The sequence below is a fragment of the Gymnoscopelus microlampas genome, assembly GCF_963454915.1.
Source record: "Gymnoscopelus microlampas genome assembly, chromosome: 15".
NCBI lineage: Eukaryota > Metazoa > Chordata > Actinopteri > Myctophiformes > Myctophidae > Gymnoscopelus > Gymnoscopelus microlampas.
The window spans coordinates 25145048-25169476 of NC_139952.1; the positions used below are offsets into that span (position 1 = coordinate 25145048).

Below are 24429 nucleotides of genomic sequence, written 5' to 3' on the forward strand. Positions count from 1 at the left end.
TTCTCTGTCCCTCTCTCTTGCACTGTCTTGCGTGGGTCTATACAGATAGATAGATAGATAGATACCTTTATTGATCCTGCGGGAGAACTTCAGTCGCCCAGAGGCAGTACAGAGTTACAGAGTTACAGGTACAGCGTAAGGAAAGTAGGCTACTACTGTCGTATACAGCAATACAAAGGCAATAAAAACAATAAGAAGCACTGTAAATACAGAATAACAGTTTACAATATTATACAACTATCCAGCAGAAAAACAACAACGCAAGGTTACTGTGTCTCTCACCCAAATGTCTGTCTTTAAGTGTGTGTGTGTGTGTGTGTGTGTGTGTGTGTGTGTGTGTGTGTGTGTGTGTGTGTGTGTGTGACAAAGCCACACACAGAGACCATAGAGAGACCATACATTAAGTACTATGCTATATAAAGTGAGCCATTGATAGTGTGTGGCTTTGTCTGCGCAACACGAGAGAGGAAAAATAATCTCCTGGCTTTTCCTGAAATATGGGTCAGAGATGTAATCTGACAACGGCAGTGACTTTAATCAACAACACCCATTCACATCACAGAGCACCAAACATTCATCAACTCACAAGGCGTGCCATCTGATCATCACCAAATATGTTATTTATTATTATTATCTGCTCTAGCTATGCCAAGGATTCAAACACGTTAGGCTTTTGGCTCCTGCAATGTAAACACGCATAAACACACACTAGGTAACAGATGGTTGTGTGTGTGTGTGCGTGTGTGCGTGTGTGCGTGCGTGCGTGCGCGCGTGTGTGTGTGTGTGTAACACTTACACTGTCTGACTGGTAGAGTAACACAATGTTCCCTTCTACTGACCAAAGTGAGTTACTGCAACCAATGCAGTTCATCAATAACTCGTAATGATAGGGCAGTGTAGGAGAGAGAGAGAGAGAGATGATACAGGAAATGGTGCATTTATATAGCGCTTTTATCCAAAGCGCTTTGCATAGATTATGCATTACATTCACGCATTCTTTCACACACCAATGGCAGAGGAAACCATGCAAGGCACCAACCTGCTTATCGGGAGCAATTAGGGGTTCAGCGTCTTGCTCAAGGGCACTTCGACACTAACTCTGGGGGAGCCCGGGATCGAAATGAAAACCTCATGGTTCCCATCCGGCTGCTTTACCGGCCACTCTACCCCTGAGCCACTGCCGCCCCACTACAGCGGTGGAGTCGCACGCACTAAATCCTCAATGCATGTGTGTGTCTATACTATAGTATCTGTTCATGTGGGAGAACCTGAGAGATTGACAGTGAAGGAGAGAGAGACAGGGGAGGGAGGCATGGAGAGAGAGAGCTTGGGTGGGTGGAGGCCGCAGACAGGATTAAAGAACACACCATCTGTCCACCAGTCTCCTCCAGTCAACACACAGCACATCTCTGTCAAACACACATCACATTACTCTTCAGTACTGCTGTATATTTAGAATACACACTGGGAGCCGCCCAGTCCCTTAACACTGACTGTTGTACACTTGATTCATGAGAGCAGTTTAGTAGTACTAGTTGATGGCATTGGTTCAGCCTCTCATCTCAGCAGTCACACACGGTGGTCTGTTGAATCCAACTGGTAGACTTCTGCCTGTCTCTCTACACATTGTATTCCTCTCAGCTTGTCTACAGTCTGTCTCTTCTACACTGTCTACCTCTCAGCTTTTCTACTGTTTGTCACTGCTACACTGTTTTCCTTTCCTACTGGCAATTGTTCTGCTGCTATTGACTGTAGTTGGCTTCATTCTGGTCAAGTCTTGTGAAATCTAATTTGTCCCCAGATATGCCTGAGTTGCTGAGTTATTACTCTGTATGATGATTTTGCCCCTAGACACTGATCTTTGGTCATCTTGGTTGATTTCTCCATTAATAGCACCAGTAGGACTTGGGGCATGGAAAAAGATTCCTAGTCTGCACTAAAGGGGAAATGTCCCCCTGTAAAATGTCTGTCTTGGCTTGTGTGTCAGACCTGGGTAGTAAAATCATTACTACAGTACACTTATATATTTTGTATCAGTCTTTTCCCCCCATTTTCTCCCAATTCTGCCAATACCCAGTTTTTACCCACAGGTGTAGTCCCTGTCACTGCTAACCCCTACAATTGATTATATGGGAGGATTTCACCAGGAGGGCTTCACTGCTTTCTTTCACCAGATACTGAGGGGTTACACGAGAGGACTTAACGCAAGCGGACGAACACGCTATTCCTCTCAGTTCCGCACCCTGCTGAACAGGCGCCCTGGCCAACCTGTAGGAGTTGCTAATGCAGCAACAATGACTGCCCTCCCCAACCACAAACGCGGCTACTTGTGTTGGTTGAAGCGCCCGGCCGAGCTGGATGAACTGCAGAGGATTTAAACCATAGACTGTAAAAAATGAAGATTTAAACCCTGGTTTCCACGGTGGTGGGCAGGAACTTTACCCTTGCACCACCCGGACACCCATCCCTACCTTTAATAAAGGGAACATTAGATAAACACATTAAACCCAGATGGACAATCAAAACATTAACATGACACGTTAATATCCCCTAGGCCTATCTGAGTCCATTTTCACACTCTCAGAGTTAAATGGACACTGAGGATTTTACGGTGGGTGTCGTCTGGTTGGGCATTGAGCCGTGTTAGTAAACAGCTTATTCAGTCTGACGCTTCAACACTCGGTCACAAGACTGCTGTCAGCAGACTGCCCTGCCTCAGGCCTGCACGTCTTCTATTAGATCCTAATAGATAATTCACTTATACCTGCTCTCTCTCTCCCAGCTGGACATTTTAACTTGCTGACTATTTCTCTTCTCTCCACCATGCCGACTCTCTCTGAGTTTTGACTGTCTGATTCTCTCTTCTCTCCATTTTTCTCAAGCTGTCCCACCCTTTCACTCTCTGTTTTTTTTATCTATATTTTGTCTGTCTTTTCCCGGTATCTCTACATTGCTCTGTCTGTCTCCCTCTCTTCAACCTCCCACACATTGCAGTACCCACAGACACGTCATTTTCATTGCACAAACAACAAGAGAGAGAGAGAGAGAGAGAGAGAGAGAGAGAGAGAGAGAGAGAGAGAGAGAGAAAAGAACATAACATCTACAAAACAAACCCACAAACCCACATATACCATACATTCCAAAAACAGACCAAAAATAAAAAAGACCACAAAAGGGCAGACTAGACAGAGATAGATACAATAACGTTGTTTCTGCTTCTATCAGTATATCAACAAAAGCCATTTTGCAATATGGGGGTTAGGGTTACTTAGGGTTAGGGTCAGAGGCTATGGCTATTTGGGGGTCCTTGGCAAGGAAACGTTTGGGATCCCCTGCCCATAACTATTCAGAGAAACAAGGAGTTGTGTGACATTTTAAATAAGTGGTGTCTTCAACAGAGGTGTGAGGTTACTCAAGTTGTTCAGCACTGTTGCACATGAAGCTACACATCTTCTCTGTTTCCCTTGTAGCCTCCATCATTCTTCCAACTGTAATGATCAGCTGACATGTTCTAAGACTGACCACTCAGTAAACTTAATTAGCTGAACAAAGACTTTATATACTAGACTAGTCTTAGTTAAAGGTAGCATTTTCTGATGAAATAATCCATCTTGGGTGAGATCATCAATCAATATTTTATTCTCATTTTTAGAACAGACACACCTAGCTCATTTTTTACTTTGTCGGCCTGCCCTCTACAATAAATTGTCAGTCGTAAACAGTTACTCTGCAAATGAAATTAAAAGTCTCAGGGAGGAGACATTGTCTAAGAAATGTGACCATGACATGTACCGAGGCACTAAAGCAGAGTGTGGATACACTGAACGAACACAGAGAAAATTGTAGGAGGTAAAATAAGGGCGCTGACAATACAAATTGTATTACAAACTTAGCTCAAAACAAAATACAGCAAGGCAAGTACAAGGATTCAAGTCCACAAAGACTGAGATAAGAACCAAGGACAGATACAGAGAGAGAGTTTAGAAGGGGGGAGACTGCAGAAGTGGATTTCAAAGAGGCAGGGAAAGTTTTAAACTCAATTTAGGAGAGGGACACGCATCAAATCAGCACATCGGCCCTGGACCTGCAGACGACTTCTGTAGACGGAGCATCATGTTTCGCTCACATCTTCTAGTTGTATTTCTGTGCTGTCTCCCATTGGCAGGTAGGTGAAATATGAAATTAAAAGTGATTTGATTTGTTCACTAGAAGCAAGTTTCAAAGCCATAATCGAATGACCCTGTGGACTGATTTACGAAAATGATTTTGCTTCCATGTATCTGTCTATTATTCCTGGGATTTTCTTTTTAAATAAGGAACAATACAGTGAAGGCTGTTTAACTGTTAAGTCTTTCAAAATGCAGTTTACTGTCTCATGTAGAGTCAGTTGTTTAGAGCAGTCTAATTGGTTCTCAATACTTAAAGTAAGGTACTGCTTGTATTATTTCTTCTAACAATTTGAACTGTTCTCATGTTATTGTTTACTGTGTTTCCTCAGCTTGTCTGCGCTGTTATACTTGTGTATTTCCTGCCATTTCTCCTATGGACTGTCTAAAGTTTCCCCAGGAATGTCCAGCTGGCCAGCGTTGCCTTGCCAGTACTGCGGTGGGAACTCGAGGTAAGGTCCAGGTTGGAGTGTGTGTTTCTGCATGAGAGAGAAAGAGCTGTCATTGTTTTCTATAATGTCACACATTGACCTGATATAACACATACCTACTGTCTTTTATACATGACACCAACTACAAGTAATTTACTTTGAAAATAACAATGGTTAAGAGAACAAAAAATAAAGAATTGGATTCTGGCTTCTGGTTCTGGTGGGTCAAACAAGACTGTACAAGTCCATAAAGCTGCTAGAAGGAGAATCTATTTTTCAGATTGTAGTGGTATTTGACATGGGAAAGAGGCTGCACCTCTCCCGCCCCTCCTCGGGTGTGGTTTCTGTGCCTTCATTGGGCATGCAAAGAATACTGTTTAATCTTTCATAATTTTGAAACCTAAATATATGTACTTGGTGACTTTTTAATCATTCAAATTTGGCTAATGGTGGTTAATAACATTCGGCGGTGTGACAAAATCTGAACACATTTATTTCTGCTTTACAGGGACTTAAAGACTTTAAAGTATGAGACTGCAAATGATAAATCTGAATTATAAAGTGACAATACTTCCAGAGAAAAGCTAGAAAACCAATCAGGTGCTCAACAGAGATAAAAATGTTATCAAAAGTAGAATAGTGGCGCTAGTAGGATCAACGGGAACAACAACTGAAAAAAACAGATAAGATCCAGAAACTAAAAAATCAGGAGAAGACGTAGATCTAAAAGGACTTTATTGTAGCAAAAAAAGTTAAAAACACCAACATGTTGTGACGGACTGATCAGATGCAAAAGTTTAAGTAAAAGAAAGTACGAGAAAAGTAAGACAAAGAAACAGACACCATTAATTAACACATAGAGATGCATGTGAGTATGTGACTGACATGACAAGAGAGTATTAAACCAATGCAGAAATCACATATGAGTGTAGCAATACAGAAAAACGAATTACAAGGAAGGAATGCAGGCCTAAAACAAATCAACATGAGAAGTTCTTAATTAAGCCAAAGAACAGAAAAATACAAAACACCCTAAAAGGAAGCACATGTTCTCGTTTAACCCAAGGGGAGTGAGTGTAATTAAATGGAGTGGAATTAAACCAGAGTTGTATCCTGTATTGCTCTACTTATATGTGATTTCTGTATCGGTTTAAAATTCTCTTGTCATGCCAGCCAGTCACATACTTACGTGCGTCTCTAATGTGTTGTTTGATTGACTGTTACACATTGACCTGTGTTATGCTCATGATCCTATCAGTCCATTATCTGTATGACATTCAGAATATGTGTTTTTCGATGTGTCCATTGACTAATTGTTCATTTGCACGTCTCACGTGAACTGACACCGTTGTATATAATGGGTCTATTTGTCTTATTTGATCTACTCCTTCTCCTCCTGATCTTTGAGCGCTTGGATATTATCGTTTTTCTTTTGCGTTTGCCTCCCCTTGACAACAAATACACTGTATTTTCAAATTTGTATCGTCATTAGGAAAACTCATTGTTGTTACTTAGTTAAGATTGCAGGTACAGTATGCAAATCTAATTATTCTGAGGGCCTGCTATGGAAGGCCAAGGCAGTGCAGCCAAACACTACACCAGCAGATTTCACTGATTTGTACACTGTCAAGGCAGTGGAATTGCATGGTGTTGGGTTGGATTGGAACTGAAGACCCCTGAAAGCATTATACCTGGTTCTCCTGGTTCTAGTTGTAATAAACGTTTCACTGTAGGCAGTGGAGGAAAGTAACTCAAGTAGGCTACTATACTTAAGTACAATTTTGAGGTACTTTTACTTTACTGGAGTATTTCCCAACTTCAATAATTGTACTTATACTCCACTTCATCTCAGAGGCAAATATTGTAGTTTTTACTCCACTTCAATTATTCAAAAACTTTACTTTGTTGATTTTGATTATTATTACAAAACATACAGTAACCACCTCAGCCCTATATACACCCAATATATCTTTCGGTTATTTTCAAATAGCCGATCTAATTGGTTTTTATACATTGCAGACATGTGAAAACTTGTGAAATAGGACATTCTGCATATTGTCATGTGTACTTTTACTTTTGCTTCTTTAAGTATATTTTGATGCCAATACCTTACTTTTACTCATACATTTTGATTACCAGACTTTTACTTGTAACAGAGTGTTTCTACATTGCAGTATTGATACTTTTACTTTTGTTAAAAATGTGAGTACTTTTCCCACCACTGCCTGTAGGCACGCTGCAGCTGACCCTATATGAGAAGAGCTGTGCCATCCCTGCCCAGTGTGGCGTCAGTGGAATGAAGCAGGCTGCAGGCCTCAGCTTCAACTACACCAACATCTGTTGTGACACTGACCTATGCAACGGAGCCGGCAGCGCCATCGCCCCCAGCTGGAGATCAGCGGTAGTCTGCCTGCTGCCTGTCCTGTATCTCTTACTTGTCTGATGGGGCTGAAAGAATGTCCACCTCCATCATTAGTAACAGTTGAAATATGTATTGGATATTTTTTTCTTTAAGCCTTAATTAATATTTTAAGTAGTACAAAAGTCTGTGTTGTGGGGAGAGGGCTTGCATATTTCTTGTATTAAGTTATTTTCCACTGCAAAATCCACAGTGATAGTTTAAAGATCATTTTCTCTCAGGATTCCCCCCCCCCTTCTTGTTTCAACTTAAAGTCACATAAAATCACTATGTGTCAAGATGATTGACGTCAAGATGAGTTAAGGTGAACTTGTGTAGTTTACCTAGCTACCACAATAAAAATAGATGTTATTATTGTTTTCTTTTATTGCACATCTCTTAGAGAGTGCTCAGTAAGGTTTAATTTTGACTTCAGACAAGTGTTCTTTGGAAAGGGTCATAAAGTAAAAATTAGTCTTATGTAAGTCATCAGATTAGAATGTGAAATCAGCCTGTACCATCTGCAAAGCAAACAGCCAGTACCTCCTGCAACTGTAATTATACACTACAAACACCTGAAACAATACTAAGTTTCTGTTTTTATTGATAAACCTTTTTAAAACTTTTTTTTTTGCAGATCTGCAAGCTCGAAACGTGGCGTGAAGCGACGCGTTGTCGATCTGCTACTTTTGCTATTTTTAAATTTGAAAACTGAAAAGTAACAGGTTTGGACATATGAGGTTTCCACCCGACAGAGACGATATACATGTTACTCCCCTAGCTAAAAGAAAAATATATCAAATGGTGTAGGGTGGGGTGATGGCTGATAAGTCACACCTGGCCTGAGTCTGAGTCAAACTAATTAACTAGGTTTGACTACACACCTGTTATGTCATAGGATAAATCAGCCATCCCCACACACATTCAGGTAAGAGTCTGTGTCGAACAGCTCTGCTCTTCCCAGTATCATCTGATTTCTGTGTGTTTTCAAATATATCTAAATCTGAGGCATGGCAGAGTTTCTGTAATCACTGGAAATTAAAGAGATCTTTGGTCCAAAATCCTGCTGTCATCTGTCCTGCTTCTGAGCCCTGACACAGATGGTTAGGTACTTAGGAAAACACGTCTGACCATTGTGGTTTTATTATGTTTTTATTGAAATATCAAGAAATTAATGTTTTTACAAGTGTGTGTTAAAACATACAAAAGGCATGAAATACTTGTTATTGTGTTTGTTTCTTGGCAATGATATTAGTCAATTGGTTCAACATCCACAGGAGCCTTCAGTTTATGTCCTGTGAACTTTAAGTGCAACTGCCTTAGACTGGACTGAGGAAAAATGCTAAAATCTATAAACAGGGAGATACACAAAGGGTAAGGAGGTGCACAAAGTGCAGAGAGATGCACAAAGGGCAGGGAGCGGCACAGAGACAGGGAGGTGCACAGAGGGCAAGGGAACAGATCATGACAAGAATGATAGGCATCTAGACACAAAGTAATTGATGTGAACCTAAACAACACAGTAAGAAACATTGAAATTAATTTCATTTTAGCAAATAAAGGTACAAATGTAAGGAATGTAACAAGTTAGTTAAAAGGTCCCTGAAATAACATCTACTCTTACAGTAAGTGAAATAAGAACAGTTCATGAGAGTTTTAATAAAACAAAACAATGAAACACCTCATTGAAATTATACAGACTTGGTCCCTTTTATGTTGTAGTAGCACTACTGTGGCCATGGGGCCTGGAAAAGTTACGTCAATAAAACTTCATAATCATAATTTACAGAACAGATAGTTTTCAGTCAAGTAAAAATAAACCAGCTGTGCTGGAATTCTACTGTAATTTAGACAAAACGAGAAAAATAACTCCCACATCTCCCATCAGATGTCTAATACAATGAAAACAACGTGATAAATACCAGACTGTCCTTCTTGATTGTCTTAAATTGCACTTAGGTTTAAATGTTTTAAATAGCTTTACCCCAATATGAAAAACATTTAAAAACACAGACTGTCATGAGAGCTAATACCATAAAGCTCACTATTAAAATGCTTTGTTCTACCTACATATAAGGTCTTGGTAACGAATAGCCTATTGAATACATAACTTCAAACAAACAGTGCCTTGCAGTTAGAACAATGCTGTACAAATGCAGCTGGACTGACAACATTTCTCCAGTACTTCCCAGACAGAGTCTCTTTGAGGGGAGATGGGCTACTTTAACGTGTAAAAAACAGGAATTTACTGGACAGGAAGCAGCAATGAAAGAGTCAAGACCCTGATTATGGCAGACTTCACTCAAGAACCAAGCAGACCAGTCATTTTAATAACCAATCATACAATCTTGTTTTCTATTAAAACACTGTGTTAATTCAAACACTCCCTGCATATTTATGTTTTCTGCCAAAAGGAAACATGTGGCAAAACAAGCCTTGTTGCCTTGGGCAAACTGGAAGAGGCACGGCAAGTACAACAGAAACAAGTATTCATCTCAAGTAACAAGTTTACTATAGTCTCTCAACTAACTAAACATCCTTTATATTGTATTATATTGGCAAAGTAAATGATTCACTGGCAATAAAAGCTCCCAGTGGACAAATTAAACCCAGTAGGCCAATTAATCCTTCGCAGGGCTACTGTTGCAGAACAGAAAGAGGAAGTGGAGGTCTATTGAAACCGTTTCCTGCCTCTATAAGTATTCTCAAGCCCCTCCCTACAGTATGCACTGGTCTATAGGCGGTGTCACAACCTTTACTTTTCCTCCATGAATCCCTTAAAAAAAGAACAAGTTGTAATTGTTGAAATGTTTAAATGCACACTTTGAAGGTATTGTTCTCGTAGAAGTGTTGGAACTACTGTGACATACAGTACATGTATAATTAGAGCCACACCTCAAATCATGACTTGGCAGTGGCGTGGGGAGTCATGTCTCTCAAGCGGGAACTATTTGTTTTCTAGTGTGAAGTAAAGCTTAGATCATAGACATTCTGATTATCACACCAAATAGCTTACTCCCCAAAATACTTTATATCTGATGTTGAGACTGGCTCAACTCATCAATCAATTCAAACTACTATTGTAGGGCTGCAATTATCAATTATTTCCTTTCTCTGAATCAACAAGGTAATTTTAACATTTTCTTATTTGTATTTTTATATATCAACTTTTAAAATCAATTAACTACTTCTAAATGCCATATTTTACATTTCATTGCACCAAGTGCCGTGCAGATATAGTGAAAATAGCTGATTGCATCGCATCGCGATGCATTGTGGGCTTGTCGGCTATTCTCACTATTTTAGAACTTTTAAAACTTTTGCCTATATGACATGCCCAAAATATGGCTCTGTTATTAATCGAATATTTTATTAAATTATCTTTTTTATAATCGATTAAATTGATTAGTTCGATTAACTGTTGCACCCCTACTTAATGTGAAGGTGAGGTACTGGTTGTACATTAGGTGTAGGAGATCAAGGAGGTTGTTGGATGTTATAAAATTATAAAAGAGATAGTTGTGTGTCTCAGAGGATAATAAGTGCACAAAGAATCAGAAAAAGACAAAGAAATGCTTGCAACTTTACCCATAAGAAAAGAAATAAAGTATGTCATATGTTCCAAACTATAAAAAAAAGGCCCAAAAATATGATTTTGCACGCACGCACGCACGTGCGTGCGTGCGTGTGTGCGTGCGTGCATGCGTGTCTGTGAGTGCGCGATTCCATGTATTGTTCTGCTGTTGTGTTCATGCTGTGTAACTTCATACTGAAAATATAAAACAGTCTAAAATATATATTTGTAAAATACATTTCCAGGATCCCAAATACATTTTTGAACATAACTGGCCTTATTTCTGTGTATTTTGAAGCATACGTGTGAAGCAGTATTCAGTATACAGTATTGTTTTCTTGTTGTTGTTTTTTTTACTTCAGAGCTTTAGCTACGGAGGAGTAGGCGAAGTGCATCTCGTCGTCCACAGGACAGGTGGAGGAGAACTCCTCTCTGGCGTACGCTGCATCCAGGTACCTCCACAGGTTGGGCAGAGAACGAGGGATGCTGAAGCTACGGTACTTCAGACACACCACCTGGAAGACACAGAAAGAGGAGAGGGATAGAGAGAAGGAGGGAGACGAAGACCAAGGGATAGAGAGAGAGACAGAAGAAAAAGGAGACAGAGGATGACAGAGTCAATCAAATTAATTGAAGCAATTTTTATACTATATTTTATTTGAAGCACCTTTGAAGCACAACTAAAATCTATATTTTTTCTGTATGGGTAATTTTTTATAAATAGTTCACAGATGAGATTGTGTGCACATCTTGTACCCTGTATTTAGGCCAGGTGATGGACATCAAAGCAAGAATAAAGGAGAGTGTAAAACATCCGCACACTGGTTTAAAGCTCCCAAAACGTATTTTATTAATGGCTTTTAATTAAGTTATTAATTTCGACCTTATAGGTCTCCATCATGCCTGATGAATTTAAACCAGTGTGCGGATGTTTTACCTTCTCCTTAATCTTTAATAAATCAAATTTATGATGAACTTAACTTGTGTAGCACTTTTTAAAAATATTTATAGTTTATAGTTTCCTACATTTAGTTTTTTATTTGTTATTTCAAAAGATTTCCAAATTAAATCAAACATTTTTCAATTAATTAAACAAATAAATGAATACAAATCTAAGAAATTCCATAAATTTGAAAAAAGCTTAACTTTGAAGAAGTAGTGAAAATAGCAGATCGACAAGCTTGTACATCAGCTAGAACGGGGATTCAGCAGACAACAAATTTCTCTTTTGGGTCTCAAGCTAATTTGGGAACCACTGGTTTAGGCTATGGTTGATAGGATGTAACTGTATTACTGTACAGGGGGGAAGAGGGGGTAGAGATTACCTTGACGATATGGAGCTTAGGAAGTAAGTTACAGTCAGCAAGAGTAAGCGTCTGGCCGTCCAGGAAGGGGCGGGACGAAGAAGTGACATCATCAGCACTATTTTGGTCAATCTCATCAGGAAGTGGGGTGCCGAGGTAGTCGTCTAGCTTCTTTAAGGCCTTCAACAGGCCTTTCTCTAGATCTGAACATGGGTCACACGCACACGCACACGCGCACGCGTGCACACACACACACACACACACACACACACACACACACACACACACACACACACACACACACACACACACACACACACACACACACACACACACACGAAGGCTTAGCACTGATTAGTACTGGTTGTACTTTGCATAGCAGGGGGATTTGTTTTTACTCTTATTGCAGTGCATATTTTAAAATAATTGTTTTACAATTATAACATTGATCATTAGCTCAATTGTTTTTAGCAGAACATTAAAGACAGTTAAAGATAATCCCACAGGACAGCAGGTGACCTGATTGCACTGGACAAAGCAGCTGAGGCCATGATGTCATAAACACAGACTGTCAGAGATGCACAGAGGGACACCTGACTTGTTTACATGTAAGATATGTTGTATGTAGGGGAGCAACAGTTGATCAAACTAATCGATTTACTTGTTTTTTTTTTATAATGCAAATGTGAAATGTTCAACAATAGCTCAAATTGCAGATCTACCAGCTCAACTACGTTCGCTATTTTTGTATGACGAAGTATAACATAGTGTATACGTTGTTAGTCAGACTAGAAAATAAGAATAAAATAATCTATAGTTGCAACCCTAAGTGCATGATCAAGAACCATTGATCAGATGTATGAATACATATTGTCTGTCTGTTTGTCTATCTATCTATCTATCTATATACCTACCTACCTATGTACCGACCTATCAATCTACTTTCTGCCCGCTCATGATCTAAATGCTAAAAGAGACCATACATCAGCAGATGTGTGTGGTGTGATTAGGTCTGACTCACTGTCGTTTGTCTGGGGATTTGAGTTCTTGACGTAAGCTGAGAACTTGGAGAACACATCCACGCCGGCTGTGTTTGACTCAGGGTTGCGCGCAGCCAGGCGGGGGTACCTTAACAGTACACAAGTAATGTAAATAAATATGTTGTAATTATGCTATAACATAACATTGTTACTTGACAGACAGAACTCACTGTAAACGCTAAAGTGACAAAATGAAAGCTTGTAAAACTGTTACTCAGAGCAACAAGAGTGTAAGAGGTAATACAAGTAGAATTTGTCTTGAGGGTGTTTACATCAGCCACTTTTTCATGTCAAGGACCCCTAAACTGATATGTATTTCACTGTGGACCCCCATCTGAAAAGATTTTGTGCAGGGACCCCATAAGAGAACTTGATCATTGACTCGTTCATTTTTACGAAATCTGGAAATACAAGGTTTCCACCCGACAGTAATGGAGGGATGGATGGATTACTTTGGAGGGCAGAGATTGTCCTCCAGGAACTCCTCTATCTTATTGGTGTCAGTCTTCACCTCCGACCCATAGATCAGGAAGGGAGGCTGGGCTCCTGGAGCCAAGTCCTTCAGAATGTCTGGCTTCCTGCAGAGAGAGAGAGAGAGAGAGAGAGAGAGAGAGAACAGATAGAGAGAAGAGAGAGTCAACAAGAGATTGAATGCAGTGATACAACGTACAGTATATAGATGTAGATAGACAGACAAAGAGTGTAAAAGAGAGATACAAAAAAAGTGTGTAGAAAAGTAAGAGTTAAGGAAATGCAAGAAGGAAAAAGGCCAAGGAAATGTCTGAGTGTATCTTTCATTTACTCTTAAAAGTGATGTTTTGGTAGAACATTTGGTTGTTGGTTTTTCATTGGATCAGGCAGGGAAGTTTGGGAATATTCCCCGTGGTCTGCTCGGTACGTTAACGGAGGAGTTCACCCAAAAAATGACTTATTTTCTATCAATTACACACCCTATGAAGCCTTGAATTCATGGATTCTTTTTTGTTTTTGTCGCATTCCTAAACTAATAATTTGATTCCTGTCTCCTACCGGCTAATGTATCCGGTAGGAGACACAAAGTAGATTATTTGTGTCTCCTACCGGAAATACACACGGTCATCAAATTATTGTCTTAGGAATGCCACAAAAACAAAAATAAATCCATGAATTCAAGGCTTCATGGGGTGTGTAATTGATAGAAAATAAGTCATTTTTTGGGTGAACTACTCCTTTAAGTCTCCCCAATTTAGTCATTGTAATATGCCAATTGATTCCTCCCCACACACATTTTTGTGTTGTATCCTATGACTCGCCTACAGTGAGGAGCCCCCACCGGGAGGACGCAGAGCCTTCGTCCTACCCAACACTCCCTGCTGACAGGTGCCGCCCCAGCCCATAGGATTACATGCAGTGACAATTATCACCCTCCCTGCACGGATTCCCTCCCCCCAGAACACGGGCCAATTGTGTTTGTGTAGATGCTCGATAAAGCTGGATGCACCACGGTGGATTTGAACCCACAACCTCCACAGTGGTGGGCAGGCATTTTACCACTGCACCACCCAAGCGTTTGTTTGATTTTCTAATGAAAACATTCAACTATATGGTGCATCTCTCTCTCACACAGAGACTCAGTCTCAGGCAATGTGGTGTGAATTGAACTTGTCTAACACAGTCCCTAATTGAACTTGTCTAGCACAGTCACAACGAGGTACAAGTATATAACCTACAGTAAGTTCAAATGTTCTAGTGTTTTATTGGTTACTAGTTAATTGATGACCAACTGAAATCTATGACTCTAGTGGTCACTGTTTTGCAATTTCAGCTGCAATCAGGAGCAGAAATCCCATCTAGATGTCTCGTCAGATTGGTTATATTTTTACGGGCACTGAATCAGATTCATCTTGAAAATTAAACAGCAACCACTGGAGTCACACAGTTCAATATATCACCAATGTTGGTGTAACACTGATATAATGCCCAGGTAGTTAGCCCAGGTAGTTAGTTACCAACATTCAACAGTATACTACAGCTTTAAGTAATATTCATAGATTCATCCATTTAACATTTTGTCCACAGTTTATTTTATAAATTATATCAGCAGTTCATTCAATGTAAGACATATTTAGGTTGTTTTCTCTTTTACTAACATGCTTAGTTTAGGTCATCTGGGGGAGGCTTATCCACTTCAAAGTACCACATGCACGTTCTTTTTTTTTTACCAAGCTCCTACATTAAACATTTTACAATAAACACCCCATACACATCTATGACAAACAGCAAGGAGAATGGGCAGCATATGGTACACACCTCTTCATGTCCACTGTGGTGACGTCAAAGGTCACCCCCTTCAGCCACAGAACCATGAAGAGGCGCTGGGAGAAGGGACAGTTACCAATACTCTGGCCATCACTTCCTGCCTGGAAGAGAACAGTGAGAGGAAGTGAGAATGTACAGGGGCTTTTTGTCAGGTTAGAGTGTAGAGCTGGTCCGTTTAGTATTTCACCTCAAAATGTGATAACAGTAAGTTTGCCGTATCCTATATCAAAATTGCCTTGGTCGACTTTGTGCAGACAACACAACCATGTCAGTGGGATGTAGATGTGAGGACCGCATAGTGGTCTAAACCTCTCGTTTCATAAAAAATAGAAACATGAGAACGGTGTGGCTCCAAAGTGGAGCTCGGACTGGCCACTGGCCAGCCTGTGATGCCAGTCAGGTTTTAATGTGATGATCTGCGATTGTCTTTATGCAAATATAAGTGAGCAAAAAGTAAAAAAACAAACAAATATGAGCGCATTTATGAGGTAGAAAAGAAAAGTGAAAGTACAGAGGAGTGGAAGTTTCCAAAAGTCATTAGACAAATTCCTGAATGAAAGGTTAACATTATGTAATAAATATTACTCCATCCCAACCACCAACTAACCTGCATCTAAAACACCAGACCATAAGTGACCATAATGCGTCCAGCCAAGTGTACATATCTCAGCAGTGAGGCATATAGAACTCATATCCCTACATCGAGGAACTACTGTGTTTCTACACTTTACAGCAATGTCATTTTTTGTTAAATCATATACTGTACATAGGACTACTTTACTTTCTCCTCTCAGCTCTTTATTAGACTTTAGTAGAATAAGCTAAATTTTACTGTATTTCAACCAACGGCCATGAAACATTTTGCCATGTTTCATCCAGCAAAATATTGTCTATGGGGATCTTGCATACCATAATGCAAGTTCCCCATGGACAAACACTTTCCCACTTGTGGAGAAATTAATTTGTGAATAATTACTCATCTGACCATATCACTTGTGTTGTGCCTATGGTTTTTACACCACTGAACTCTCAAATGTGAAGCTCCCATCTGTGCCCCAATAATGAGCCCTCTTTCATAGTCACAAAAACATTTGAGTACTTTTTCCACCACATGCATATGGCCCATATGGCTAGCAATAGCTGACCGGAAATCAGCATTTGGAGAGTTTACAACAGCATCTTTCACATGAAGAAAAAGTAACTATAAAGGGGTTAGTTCAGCTCGACCCACATGTTCACAGAAGAACCATTATGGAAACTTGAGCGAGGAGGGAAAAGACATTAAAATGCCATATTGGTTGTTTTAAAATGTTTCCTGCCAATAAGACAACGCCCCTACCATGATGCGAGGCCAGGTTACTAAATATAGATTAAAGTTTAATTAGATTAGGCTTTACTTTTGTTTATAAGCCCCATGAGTAAGCAATGGTGACCGACAGTGGGCTAATTATTATGATGACTATATTAAATATATCAAATAATGAGTGTGACAGCCTGATTACGTCTGATGATAATCTGTCAATGTGACAAAATGTCCTCAAATAAAGCCACCCAGATAAGTTATCAGTTATAAGTCATAAAGCAGTGATAAGGGATTTTGCCTGCGAGCAAATGTGCATACAGTCAAATGAGTTGAATAATAGATGACATTACAATGTAATGCATCAGTGACACAACAATGATGTGTCACTGTAGTGTAATGGCTTACCTTCACAAAAAGTTCAACTCTTGGCTGATTCACGTCACTCATAGTATCTGCTGATGCACCAAACCGATCAGACAGCTATAGGCTATAATAACAAATATACCAGTGATAAATATCAAAATAAGCACTTCGTATACAATTATCAAACAATGCAAAAGGTAATTCAACACATTTCTGAACCCGCAGCGCAAAAGAATTGCAGCATCAATCTTTCAATGTCACAAAGTAGCCTAAATAATAGAATCAACAAACCGGCTGGCAAAAGCAAGAATCTAAAGAGTCGTCGTAAACATTTAAGCAAAATCCCTGTTTAATCAGTGTAATCCAAACAGTAATGTAATGTAATAAAGTATCCGAAGGCCGATACCTTCAAGTCCCGTAAGTTGTTCAGTTGACGCCTGTAGCCGATTTCCCCTCGGTGGAGCCTAGAGCCCATAGCCCAGAGGGACGCTCTCTCTGGACGCACTGTGATTGGCCAGTTGGTTGCCCAGGGCAATTATTGGTTTTAACTACTCAAATACATAACCAGTGGTGGAAAAAGTACTCACATTTTTTACTGAAGTAAAAGTATCAATACGGCAATGTAGAAATACTCTGTTACAGGTGAAAGTCCGGAATTCAAAATTTACTTGAGTCAAAGTACAAAAGTATTAGCATCAAAAGGTAGGCCTACCAAAAGTACAAAGTAGCAGATCTACACAATGCGTTGCATTGGCTATTTTCAAATGGCCGAAACATAAGGGCTGAAGAAGTTGTTAATGTAGGCTATGTTTTGTAATAATGATCAAAATCTACAAAGTAACTACTAACTAGTAACTAAAGTTTTCAAAGAATTGTTATGGAGTAAAAATATAATATTTGACCTCTGAGGTATAGTGGAGTAGAGGTAAAACTACTGAAAATTGGAAATACTCTACTAAAGTAAAAAATACCTCCAAATTGTACTTAAGTACAGTACTTGAGTACTTAGCTAATTCACACTATGATGTGTATATAAACAGTGAGTGCACACACTTGGGGTGTCTATTTGTAGTAAATAAACGCATCTTCAAGTTCAACCTTCTCGAAAATCGTCTGCTGTCTCCCGTGACAACCAACTAGCCAATCACAGCGTGATTGGCTAGTCGTCATCTTGCCTTCCCTTCAGCTCTATGATGATTGTATACAAATCTTGCCCAAGTTGGCCATATGGAAAATAAAATAGCCTATTATATAAGAAATATATAAGAAATGCCCAAAACCTTAGGTACACATATACTGTGGGAGACGATATATATATATATATATATATATATATATATATATATATATATATATATAAAACAACTTTAGTGTCTGTAGTAAGGTGTTGGGCGGCCTTGGGCCACCCCACCTGCCAGAAAAACCTCAGTGCACCTTGGCATAGATTAGATTGTACACGTTTCTGGAACTCTAAGAGGGATGGAGCCCCATTCTAACAAAATACAAAACACCTTCATTTGTTTTTTTGATTATGGTGGTGAGCGGTGTCCACGTTTAAAAAAATCTCCACTGGTGTTCCACTGGGTTGAGATCTGGTAACCGCAAAGGCCTTAGCACCCCCTTGTGCCCTGTGGATTGGTGTATGGCCATCCTGGAAGAGACCACTCCCATTAGGATAGAAATGTTTCGTTATAGGATAAAGGTGATAATTCAGAATTACTTGGTGATTTGCAGGAGCCGGGGCCCATTTTTCTGTTACGGACCCATTTTTATGGGTTGCAACTTGCAACCCATACAAATGGGTATGCAAATAAAAAAAAATGCAAATCAATACAAAGTCATTCTGAATTACTGACACCACTGAGCAGGATACTGACACCAGGATACTGATCAGAATACTAACACCGGGATACTGACACCAGGATACTGACACCAGGATGCTGATACCAGGATACTGACCAGAATACTGACACCAGGATACTGACACCAGCATACTGACACCAGGATACTGACACCAGGATACTGACACCAGGATACTGACACCAGGATACTGATACCAGGATACTGACACTAGGATACGAACCCCTACTCTTACTTATTTTATTTTATTTTTTTAACTTTACTCCTCTTCGTCCTGTATGGGACATATGGCTTCAATGAGCACTCTCCATTGCATTCAGTCCCTGGCAGCATGTTGTGCCTCTTTCCATGACAGGTTCATCTGTTCCAGCTCTTGTGTCACAGTTCTAACTTCTGCACCAGGTGGTTTTGGGCCTCCCAGGTTTTCTTTTGCCTGGTGGTGTCCATCTTAAGGCCACGTTTGTAATGTGGTCCTGCTCCATCCTCAGCACATTTACCAGCCATCTCAGGCGTCTGCATGTAATGTCCTTGGTGTTGCTCCGGCTCCCTATTTGTTTGTACAGTTCTTAGAGATCTTAGACCCCTACTCTGCCTCTACTTTTATTCATTCATTTATGTTCAGCATAGTTATGCTACGCCTCCAGACTTGAGATCAGGGTTGTTGCTAATACATGGCTCCCTCTGTGTCTGTCAGTTATATTATGACAGTTATCAGTGTGGCTGTGATCTCGTTCTCATCCTCAGCCACTAGATGGCATACTAGGTTTATAGACTGGAATGTCAGGTCCCTTTAATACACCCATTGGGTCAGAATGATGCTGTAAAGCTATAGTGAGACAAAGCTGTGTAATAATTGCGTGGGGTGACAATCACCTGGATGACGTTGATGCCTTGATGTAAAAGCCAGGTATTCATCCATACTTTTCTTTATGTTTCTGTTACACGCCCAACAAATTAAGTCTTTAGACCGGATGATGGCTGGTTTTGTTCTCTAACGATTTGTTTAGTTTTGTGTTACACAAAAGGGAGATTATGTTTGTTAAAGGAGTTGAATCACTTGAACCACTTCTAATGCCACATGCAGCCTGTGGTTGCTATGAAGGCCAAGTGCCAACTGAGAGGATTATGGATAGCCCTAATGACAAATATGAGCATCTGACGCAGAAAGATAACAATGATGACTATTCAGTTATCAACTTTCCTTTTTTTCCTTTGGAATCCCAGGAACCATTATTATTTATTAATAACACTATAGTAAGCCTGTTTATTGAAATGGGTGAAAAGCAGAAATACAAAGAATGGATGTGAATGTAAATATTTAATAAGTGTTTTGAAAAGGGAATGTTGCGGTCAATTAAAGTAGCACTATAAGGATCACAGTAGTCTATATAATTTGCTGTTGATCAATATACTTGCACATCAATTCAATCAAGTACCACAGAGTTATTGAGCCTTTATATGAGACTATCTAATGCATGAACATAGGCAATTGCCATATAATTGTAATGTGATTTCATGCACTGCATTAATAATTAAATAGAAAAATAAAATATTGATGCATACATAATCACTACATTATACTTAGATTAAAGCCTGCAAGAAATACCACATTGTTGCAGGTACAGGCTATTTATAAGTTGATTTCGTAAACAATAAAAATGTATAGAGACGCTTGATGGAGAGGTTGAACTGCAAGGGCCCATTGCCTCATACAGAAACCAGCATGGCGATGCAGAGTGCTGTGGTGGTCAGGGATAAGAACTGAACAGAGATGGCTCCATTACAGAGGTCTGTCTGGCAGCACTGGAAGCTGCTTGTGAATCCTGCTCCCAGGATAGAGCCTGTCAGCGTCTTCCCACACAGGTCTGAGTCCAGACACCCACGGTTGTGCAGGGAGAGGACTCCTGTGGCATTGAATTCTGGGAAGGTTGAGTATGGAAGAAGAAGATGTAATTGGTTTGGAAACTGTATAGGCAACCTGAAAGATCTTGCATAGCTCAAAGACCAAATTTTCTCTAACTTATTAACATTTCGGGTGTACGCACATGAATATTTAATATAGCATTCATTCTTTCTTTAAAAAGATTTGTGATCTGATTGATTGATTGAATACTTTATTAGAAGTTTGCAGAAAAAAGCACATGAAAGTTCAGTCCAATACAGGTCAGCTAATAGGAATAATAAAAAAAAGAAAGCCATTGGCTTGTTTCCATTGGGGTCCTTTGTACTCAATTCATAGTGACATTAAATGACAGACAGATATACACTACTATGCAGAACATCATTAAAAAATCTGCTTTTAATCCTTTCTTAAATTGTCTTATCTTGCCTTAACTTTTTTTCAGCATTCATACAGTGAAGAAACTCACGTGCTTCTCCAGAGTAGCAGTTAAGAGTAGAGTTGTCACACACAACATCTGATGGAAACAGGCACTTCCCAAACACACCGATGGGACACTGCGTGCAGGTCAGACACTGAGCTGTGGAATGCAAGGACATCAGGTTCACAACTCACCCAGCAGTGTCTCACAGGTATACACACATATAATCAAGGTGACTGACTGAACTTGTATTTCACATTGTGCACCCTGTTATCAGATGTAAAGCAGGTAGCAGCGATTGGGTACGTTGAGATCATGTGTTTGACGCATTCATCCGTTAATCTACTCGCACAACACATGTTGTATGTCATTTTTAGAAGATTCAGTGCAGCCCACTGCAAAAACGCAGAATACATACTTCATGAGAATATCTCAATAGTCTATACTGTACATTGGACCTGATATTGTGCTTCATTGATTTAGGAATGTTATTCTGCCAGTGTGCTATAGTAATTCCTCAGGAGGCCTCAGGAGATTTTATCATGGGTGGCTATTAATAGAACCAGTAGTCATTCTCTTTGTTTGTCCCATTCCCAGGACTGTTTATGAGCCTCCAGGAGTCGTGTCTCTCAACTGAAAATAACTTTTTCTTTTAGTGATTCTACTCCTCCAATAAAAAGCTGCATGGATGACTTATTTTTGTAGGCCAACCCGGAAGTTACTCCTGCCAGGGTTCTGACATCCATGGTTCCCATCACAGATTTTCAATGGAATTTTTACAAAGGGTTTTAGATAAATATAATAACGCGTGTAGCGTTTTGTTCAACACTAATTGTCACAAATCAAAATCCTTTTTTTGATTTTTGAACTGCACAGGAAAAGTTTATATTCTTTTAAAGCGCAGCTTCAAAATGCATGATTGAGATGGCTGTAATTGATGTTGTAGAACAACATTTTAGATTTATGTTATTAACCTTATATTCTGTATGAATGAAAAGCTCTATGGGGAAAACACAGGAAATCCGGTGAACTCATTGCAAACAAGTTTTTCCGCATTTTAGGACTTACAAACTGCACTGTATTATAATGATGTTTAGTTACCATTGAGCTAATAGAGCCAGCCTGCTTGCTAAGGGGATACATTGAATCTTGACCATCAGGTCAAAATTCATGTCTAGGTGAGACGTGACCTTTGACACAATCTAAATGTCTCAATAGAAGAGCAGGGAGACAAAATACAACCACCCCAATTGTATAAGTTATATTGTATTAACATGTATTGTATTAACATACTCTGCCATACAGATTGGACAAAATATGTTTTATTCATAAAAAAAAGTTACATAAGGAAAAAGTGAAAGTTCTACTTTTGGATTTCCAAAATAAATAAATATAGCATATTTGGTTTATAGCCATGTAAATTTATGACATGACCCACCTGTAGATAAATAAGCTTATCTAATCTAATATCTAATAAGTTTAGCACATTTTTTTTTTACATAAAAGAAACGTGGCTATTTTCACTTGTATTCAGTCCTGGTCTCATCAAATCAATAACACTCAGATAAAGATTACTTACCAGCTGCTATGAAGGCTCCCACGATAATCACTGCTTTCCACATGTTATCACTACTAATTGTCCTGTAGACAGCTGGTACAAAAGATACTTCTGGTGAAAAGAAGGTTAATTTTGTGTTGCACTCAAGGAAGGCTACTGAAGACTAGAAAGAATGCCAGGAAAGAAAAGACAATGACAAAGCAAAGAAAAGAATGAGGTAAATCAGGTTCTTCCTGCTAAGAGGAAGTCTGACACTTTCACGTAAAGTCCATAAACAAAAATGTATGCACTCTTAAACTAAATCATGTACAATTCTGGTTTTGTTCAATTGTTATTAAAAATAGTGAACACAAAGGTATCACTTTTCATATAGTTGCTTCATATAAATAATACAAATGCCATATTTTTTTCACACGTCTATGTTAGCAAAGCATGTTCATATGTAACAGGGAGACCTGTCTCCATTCAGGCTTCTGTGTCCATGCCCCAATTACACAGGTGTAGGTAGTCACTGATTGTGCTCATGCACTTATCCTAGCTTGGCTCTCTGTAATGCACTGGCTTGTCTGAGCAAGGTAGGAAATGGAGTGTGGTTCTGCTTTTAACTTATTGTTTAGACCATGGTATTTATTGTTAATGGTCCTATGTTCTGCTAAATGACTGTAATGTTCCTCAGGCGTCCTCCTCTCTGCCTCAGTGTTGAGGATCAGAGCAGAGGCCAAGAGGCTGTGTGTGTAGGTCCCAAACCTCACCTAACCGGAGGTACATATAGTGTAAAGTTGCCTTTTATATAATTATGTTGGGCCCTCAGATGGTGGTTCTAACACAATCCTGTACTTGTAGGCCCCTGTATTCTCCAGCCATTGTACTCCTGCTATAGTGCCACTGTGTGTGTGGTTTGTGTGCACCTAAACCCACCAATAGTGTGTAAGTGTGTTTTTAGTTTTGAAGTGTTTGAACCCTCACTGTACTAACTCCTCTGTCTCTCCTCCCCCCTACAGTCTGACTGTGGCCTTTCACTTGTGTATTTTATTATAGTGCTTTCTACTCTTTTAACATTAAATTGTGATTTCATTGTGATTAACTTGTCTAATTAAAGTATGATATCAGTATGATATCATCCTGTGGCATTTAAAATAAATGTACTTGGTTATCTTGAGAAGCACGTCTCTGCTCCAGTCTTTTACAAACAAACCTGTGTTGCACTTCAGTGTGGTTACTTTAGCACTTTAATTGATTCTTTGGGTGAAACTCCCAGGGTGGCTTTGTCGAGGTTACTGATCTGTTATATTTCTGCCATGGTTACACACAGATATCTGAGAAATCCAATAATGCACATGAATTTCCCATGGCTGATTAGCTGCTTTTCAATGTAATTTATTACCAGCACTACTGAATCAGAAATGTTTTTAGTGCTTTTACAAACAGGGCTATGCTTTACAGAACAAGGTAGGAAGAGCAGCAAGATGACCATAAAGAGATAAAAGTTAAATCAGAACATAAAATAATGCTAATTAAAACGATAACCGTAAGAGGCAAATTCCACTGAGAAAAGGACTAGACAAATGATGTGTGTATATATATATATATATATATATATATATTTGTTTGCTAGCTTTAGATCCTTACATAAATCTCGATTACCCCGAGTAACAAGGCGAGTTTCAGGTACAACCAGAAGGGCCCTATCTGAGGATCTATGGCTGCACACAGGCTCATATGGGACTGCGAATATCCTAAAAGTAACTGGAAGCTTGTCCTTGCAGGGGTTTAAAAGTACATCAGATTCAAATCTCAATCAAGTCAAATCTTA

The 24429-nt window shown here is 39.4% G+C and overlaps 3 protein-coding genes across 3 annotated transcripts; 1 reads left to right on the top strand and 2 right to left on the bottom strand.

Moving 5' to 3' along the window:
• Positions 1 to 4113: 4113 nt before the first annotated feature.
• On the top strand, positions 4114 to 7105 carry LOC311062247 (prostate stem cell antigen-like; the record flags this gene model as incomplete). Its single annotated transcript, XM_084081126.1, has 3 exons — positions 4114 to 4165; positions 4499 to 4618; positions 6829 to 7105. 3 exons carry the CDS (start codon positions 4114 to 4116, stop codon positions 7038 to 7040), a joined length of 384 nt encoding a protein of 127 aa, XP_083937252.1. The 3' UTR covers positions 7041 to 7105.
• Positions 7106 to 8625: 1520 nt separating this feature from the next.
• On the bottom strand, positions 8626 to 17350 carry clic1 (chloride intracellular channel 1). Its single transcript, XM_084081108.1, has 7 exons — positions 17284 to 17350; positions 16920 to 17001; positions 15203 to 15312; positions 13366 to 13491; positions 12895 to 13001; positions 11895 to 12076; positions 8626 to 11084 (listed from the first exon to the last, which is right to left on the bottom strand). Exons 2-7 carry the CDS (start codon positions 16959 to 16961, stop codon positions 10923 to 10925), a joined length of 729 nt encoding a protein of 242 aa, XP_083937234.1. The 5' UTR covers positions 16962 to 17001; positions 17284 to 17350; the 3' UTR covers positions 8626 to 10922.
• A 2686-nt stretch (positions 17351 to 20036) lies between these two features.
• Positions 20037 to 22791, bottom strand: LOC311062246 (uncharacterized protein). Its single transcript, XM_084081125.1, has 3 exons — positions 22638 to 22791; positions 21107 to 21217; positions 20037 to 20656 (listed from the first exon to the last, which is right to left on the bottom strand). The coding sequence occupies exons 1-3, from the start codon at positions 22678 to 22680 to the stop codon at positions 20445 to 20447; spliced, it is 366 nt and encodes a 121-aa protein (XP_083937251.1). The 5' UTR covers positions 22681 to 22791; the 3' UTR covers positions 20037 to 20444.
• Positions 22792 to 24429: the final 1638 nt, after the last annotated feature.

Bases quoted from the DNA above. Each gene is read 5' to 3' on its own strand.
- LOC311062246 (XM_084081125.1), bottom strand. From the start codon at position 22,680: ATGTGGAAAGCAGTGATTATCGTGGGAGCCTTCATAGCAGCTG. The intron at 21,218-22,637 runs GTAAGTAATCTT...TGCATTCCACAG, and splicing joins GGGAGCCTTCATAGCAGCTG to CTCAGTGTCTGACCTGCACG. The intron at 20,657-21,106 runs GTGAGTTTCTTC...CAACCTTCCCAG, and splicing joins CTGCTACTCTGGAGAAGCAC to AATTCAATGCCACAGGAGTC.
- clic1 (XM_084081108.1), bottom strand. From the start codon at position 16,961: ATGAGTGACGTGAATCAGCCAAGAGTTGAACTTTTTGTGAAG. The intron at 13,002-13,365 runs GTAATCCATCCA...TGTACTGTTAAG, and splicing joins GACAATCTCTGCCCTCCAAA to GTACCCCCGCCTGGCTGCGC. The intron at 11,085-11,894 runs GTAATCTCTACC...TGTGTCTTCCAG, and splicing joins CTAAGCTCCATATCGTCAAG to GTGGTGTGTCTGAAGTACCG.